This window comes from Chelonoidis abingdonii, chromosome 6 (assembly GCF_003597395.2).
Source record: "Chelonoidis abingdonii isolate Lonesome George chromosome 6, CheloAbing_2.0, whole genome shotgun sequence".
NCBI lineage: Eukaryota > Metazoa > Chordata > Testudines > Testudinidae > Chelonoidis > Chelonoidis abingdonii.
In genome coordinates, this window is record NC_133774.1 from 6123597 (window position 1) to 6129596 (window position 6000).

The window sequence follows — 6000 nt, forward strand, 5'->3', positions numbered from 1 at the left end:
TTGACTTAAGGGAGATAATTCCATCTTGCTGGGTCGGGTTCTTAACTCTCAGTAACACATCAAAGCAAAGGCAGATGAGACAGGTTGTCTTCGACCTGTTGACCTTTAAGGCACCCTCTATGCATCAGTCCCCACCTCCTAAGATGGTCAGTGAGTAATTTTCCAGTGTTCGGCGCGCACATATTAGAGGTAATTGTGATTGGAAATTGCATTGTTGCTATATTGATGAGCTACTTGGTTGTGTATGGTCTGAAGGGGGCGCTTTTGCAGCCTTCTGGTTTACACTGTAACAGGAGCTGTTAAAAGTGAACGCGGTGCTAGCAAAAGGGGAGAGGATTGGAAGAGAAGTGGTGAGACTGGACAGTGGTAGCATTTACTTGTCACGTTGGGCTCACTGCGGAAGGGTAGGAGTGGGTAGGAGTTGCATTAGAGCAGGCCTGCACAACTCGTAAAGCGGCGAGGGTCACATTATTCCAAAGAAAACAGCTGAGGGCCGAACCCCCCCCCTACGGAAACACGCCCCCCCCCCCCCGCCAGGACCTCCTGGACTGTGCGAAACACCTCGCCCCAGCACTGCTCAGCCCTGCAGAGAAACACCCTCTTCCCAGCGCCGCCCACCAAAACAGCTGTGGGCCAAAAATGGAGGTTGGGGTGGGGAGGTTAATGCTTGATTTTAAATCAACCAGGGCTCCAGCTGAAGAGGTGGCTTGGGAGCCCTCAGGGCAAATTAAAGGGCCCAGGGCTCCAGCGGCTGGAGGAACCTGGAGCTTTGCGGGGCTGGGGCAGGGATTTAAAGGCCCAGAGCTCCTGCGCTGAGGGGAGCCCAGCACATCCGTTGGAGCCACGGCGGGATTCAAAGGGCTCTGGGCTGCCTGCAGCCGTGGGGACCCTGAGCCCTTTAAATCTCAGCCGCGCTGGGATTCAAAGAGCTCTGGGCTGCGGTGGCAGCGGGGAGCCCTGAGCCCTTTAAACTCAGCCGCAGCCAGGAATCTCTGCGGGCAGCCCAGACCCTTTGAACCCGGCCGTGCTGAGATTTAAGGGCTCTGGGCTCTCTTGGCTGCGGGCAGCCCAGAGCTTTTGAATCCCGGCTGCGGGCTGCGGCTGGGATTTAAAGGGCTCCCCGCCGCTGCCGGCAGCCCAGAGCCCTTTGAATCCCGGCCACGGATGGGATTTAAAGGGCTCTGGGCTCCCCGCCGCTGCCGGCAGCCCAGAGCCCTTTGATTCTCCGCCCGCGGGCTCTAGAGATTTAACTTCCGGAGAAGAATACAGCATTGCTGAGCACAAAATGCAGATGTCAGTTAGCCCAACCCATATGCATGTGTATTACAGGCATCCAACATGAAAGGAAGAATGATGGCATCTCTAAGCTGTGAGGAGCTAGTCACTGTTCCCAATGTGGAAGCCATCCTAGAAGACTTTGAGATCCTGGGAGAAGGTCTGGTCAGATCAGTGGAGGCACGTACAGAGAAATGGACTATCTAAGACTATCAAGAGCTCTTGTGAGGCTTCCTGTACCATATCTGTAACCCTTTCTGTTTATAAATCTGTTCAAGGGAAGAAAATTCTTGAGCAATATCTCTAATCCTGTTAATGTGGTACACATCTCATTCACAGAAGCATTGCAGCCCTTGAAAAGGGATAGTATTTTCTATAGACATAAGACACCTCCTCTTTATACCTTCTCCAAAATCATCTCAAGGTGAGATGAATTGTTCATAAATGTTCCTATTTGTTCATCATGGTGAATGTTTATATAAATTTTCCATGTCTTAAATATCTGCTGGAATGTAAAACAAGAAGGGCATTTCCTAGTATAATAAAGAGGTATTTATAATAACTGCTTTTATTTTTGTCTCCAATAGCATTTCTCTGATAAGATCACTTCACATACTCCGTCTCCTCCCCACCGCCAAACTGTGGATTTATATAGGGAGTAAGATTATCCAGAGTTATAGTATTGAAAAGAGAGAAATCCGGGACACGATAAACGTATATAAAATAATGAATGGGCTAGAGAAGGTAGATTGGGAGCCTATGTTCTCCCTGTCTTACAATGCAAGAACAAAGGGACATTCAATGAAGTTAAAAGGTGAAGTATTCAAAATTGGCAAAAAGAAATACTTTTTTTCATGCAGTGCGTAATTAGACTGTGGAACTCACTGCCACAGGATGTCGTTGAGGCCAAAATATTAGCAAGATTCAGAAAGTGATTGGACACATAACTTTGAATATTCTCAATATCCATTTTGTTCCTGCTAACAAGCATTCTGGAGGGGATATTAAACCTAATGGTTCAGGGCTTAAGCCAACCTCTAACTACTAGAGATCAGGATGAGACTTAATATGGAGGCAGTTTATCCCTATTGCAGGGTTCTTGCACCTTCATGTGAAGCAGCTGGTGCTGGCCACTGTGAGAGGCAGGATACTGAACTAAATGGACCGTGGGTCTGATGCCGCATGGCATTGCCTGTATTCCTGTCTCACTGAAATTGCTCTCAGAAGTCCCAACATGTCTCCTGAGACACAGACGCAATATTAAAATATTGGGTACGTTAATATTGTTGAGTTAGACATGCCAGGAGTTAAACCACGCCCAAGGGGTTAAATTGCCTGTAAATACCCTTTCTTGTAGCACTCTCCCCCACCCTCACCCCCCCAGCCCCAGCACAGTTACTGTTTGCACCAGGGGGTTTTAATGCAGTTTAGCAATAATGTAAAAAATAACAAGTAGGTGAAACTAGTGTCAAATCTGAGAGTAGATTTATGCCTCTGCTGTGATTTCAGAAACCAGGGAGTGATGCTGACAGGCCCACATTGAGTTCCATTAGCAAACAGCTTGAGCAGCTATAAAAGAGGTTTGCAAGCTTTTACTTTTCAGTTTTAACTTTTAAGGCCTTTCACAACGTATCTTTGCCCTGGCTCCTCACCTCTTAGAGTCCTCGAACCCGGCCTTAATTGTTCATTGTCACAATCACCCAGAAGCCCCTTCACACTTATGCCTGGGAGGAGCTCCCTGTAAACTGAAATCTGTGGGTTTTACAATAGGCTGCTCCAGATTCCCCCTTAAAACTTGCCTGTGCCATGATGCCTTGGGAAAACTTGGACAGTGGCTAGGGGCTGGTGTGCTGAAACCTTGGCTTTTCAGACTGGTCTCATGAGCTCCCTGTCTGGTTTGTGTGTATCCACCTGTTGCCCACTTCGATTGTGGGAGGGACCGTCGTCTTGCTAATTGTGGCCTTGTCCTCACTAGGGCACGCAGGGATTTTCTAATGTGTTAAAATCCTAGTGCAGGGAAGGCGGCTGTAGTTCTCACCCTGGGTAGCTGGTCCAGGTAAACCCTAGTTTCTGCTATAGGGGGTGAGCTCTGCTTTCCGCTCCAGGTCCAGGCTGAGGTCCAGTTGCAGGGTGGTCATGGAGGGAGCTCAGCCCAGCCACAGCCTGTACTCTACCTGCCCCCCTGGATTATATAAGGGGGGACAGTTCTTGTTTTGAAGCCAAGCCATTGGCATATTCCCCGCACCAGTTTTTCCCATGGCTCCCCCAGTTCAGCGTTTCAGTCTGTTAAAAACTGTGTCCCTGTTTTCCTTCCTAAATGTCCTTCATTCTAGCTGTGACCAGATGTTGGCCCCTCGGGGTGTGGGCTCATCGCTCATTGCTTTCTTCCCAGCACCTGTTGCCAGTACTGAATTCCCTTTAGAAACATAAAGGCAAATCAAAGCTCCGTGGCAGCTGTGACCGTAAGGTGGAGTAGACCTGCCCTGCCCTGCAGTGTTGCTGCAACATTCCTCCTCCTTATCTTCCCTGGCTTCTGCCTAGGGTAAGGCACAAAAGTTTGGAGAACGTCCAGGCTGGTCTTTGCAAATGTGTTAACTCCCTTGAGTTAACTGCCAATCTGTTATCCCAAATGTAGACAAGACCTTGTGCAGTACCCAATCCAGAGGCTGTGTCTACATTGCAAACTTTTGCTGTTGCAGCTGTCAGTCAGATGAGAGGAGGTGTGATCCTTAACCGAGTTGGGCCACCAAAAAACCCTGGTATAGACACCGGGGTGGGGGTATAGCTTATTTTGCTTGGGGGAGGGCACTGACATGCACGCAGAGTTGCTGGTATAAGCTGTGCCAAGAGGAAGGGTACTTTGCCTCTGTAGCATGCTGGGGTAGCTGTACTATCAGAACCTTCAAAATGTAGCCCTTGCCTTGTAGTGATCCATTTTGCTGCAATTAGCCTGTGTGAGCTGGTCTACCAAGGTGGGGTAGACACAAGCTGTGGTGCTGTGATGCAGCTGTACCTCATCCCTGGGCATTTCCCCCTCTCCCTGTACTGGGGGAGAATTATATCACAACACCACAAAGCTTCAAGCAGCCCCTTACAGCCATAAAAAGGGAAGTGAAGACAAAAGCTCAAAGGCTTCTACTTAAGGGTGTGCTGGACCCAGCCACTAAATAGTTAATTAAAGGGACATGGTCCGCCTTTACAGGTGCCCCAGGTTACCTTCCCTAGAAATATTTTGGGTTTATGTAACGCAGGGGTTCTCAGACTTTTATACTGGTGACCCCTTTCACATAGCAAACCTCTGAGTGTGACACCCCCCCCATACATTAAAAACACTTTTTTTATATATTTAACTCTATTATAAATGCTGGATACAAAGTGGCGTTTGGGATGGTGGCTGACAGCTCACGACCCCCCTTGTAATAACCTCATGACCCCCTGAGGGGACCTAACCCCCAGTTTGAGAACCCCTGATGTAACGTAATTCACCTTCTACTGCACCTTCACTCCAGGGATCTGGCTTCCTTCTCGCTTATCTTTTGTGTTCTCGGCAGTGGTATCAAACTTTAGTGTTGCCAGCTCCAATGAATCTTATAGTCTTAGTGCTTTTCTTAAAGTCCCAGCTCCTGGAGTCATGTGATTAGAGCAGAATTTCAGCTTTTACTTAAAAAGGAAAGACAAGGTGGGTGAGGTAATCTTTTATTGGACCAACTTCTGTTGGTGAGAGAGACAAGCTTTTGATCTTACACCTGAATACAAACTCTTGTCTCTCTGATACCCTGGGACCAACACGGCTACAACAACACTTCATACAACAATTGAAAAAGAAAGCAAGTTTCTAACCCTCATGATTGCAAGAGAGCAGCTTGGAAGCATGACTCGAGAGATTCCAGAGGCTTGAAAGCCAGAAGGCTAATGAAAAGAAACCTAAGGGCGTTTTTGTTTTTGTGTTTTTTTTGTTTTTAACAAAATCTTGTTGTTTAATCCGATTTTTGTGTTTTTTGAGACCTGATTTTTCAAAGCATGTTGGATTGATAATATGGAAATGGAGACTAATTTTGGAGGGCAGTTCACCCACTGGGAGTCTGAGACTCTTCTGCTGAGAACTGTGGTCTCACTCAGATCCCAGTGCGTCTCAGTCCAGTTCTTACTGGGACAGGTCCAAAAGCCGCTACCGCTGCTTAACAGAGCTAAAGGCCCAGAAGAAAGGCAAATAATTGCAGGGACCCTGGAGACTGACAATCTTCTTCCTACAGTGCAACTTGCTGTGCTGGTGACTCACCAGTGGGTGCTCTCCCATCTGAGTCAGTGTCAGTGCTTTTTGCTTTTCAAATAACTGCAACAACATTGAATTCTCACACCACCCCAGGAGGCGGGTAAGTATCATTATCCTCTATCTTACACAAGATAACTAGTCTGTTGAGTGCTAAAGAGATCATTAGCTCTCCCCTGCTGCCTCCCCCCATTGACAATAAGAAGCCACTCAGATCCACGCAAAGTCAGATCAAATGGATACATCTTGTACTGCAAAGTGCAGGGAAGTTCAGGTCTTGATCTGGACCCCCGGCCTGTTCCATTGTTTTCTGTACACCTTCACTGGACCGACTTTTCATTTAAGGTAAGTCAGTGGTTCCCATACTTTAACAACCTGTGAACCCCCTTTCACTAAAATGTCAAGTCTCACGAACCCTCTCCTCAAAATGAATATTTCCAGGGATTTTCTCCTTT

General features: G+C 47.6%; 1 protein-coding gene across 2 annotated transcripts in view; it reads left to right on the forward strand.

Moving 5' to 3' along the window:
• The window catches only part of NOL6 (nucleolar protein 6), a 67232-nt gene extending 65395 nt beyond the window's left edge, over window positions 1-1837 (forward strand). Inside the window, exon 27 of one of the 2 annotated variants that reach the window (XR_004373637.2) lies at window positions 1330-1416. Coding sequence is in view for 1 of the 2 variants with exons in the window: in XM_032779848.2 (XP_032635739.1) it covers window positions 1330-1482 (153 nt within the window). In the remaining variant the exon portion in view is untranslated. Of the gene's footprint in view, window positions 1-1329 lie in introns of both variants that reach the window. The other variant, XM_032779848.2, reaches the window with a different exon arrangement.
• The last annotated feature ends 4163 nt before the right edge of the window (window positions 1838-6000 follow it).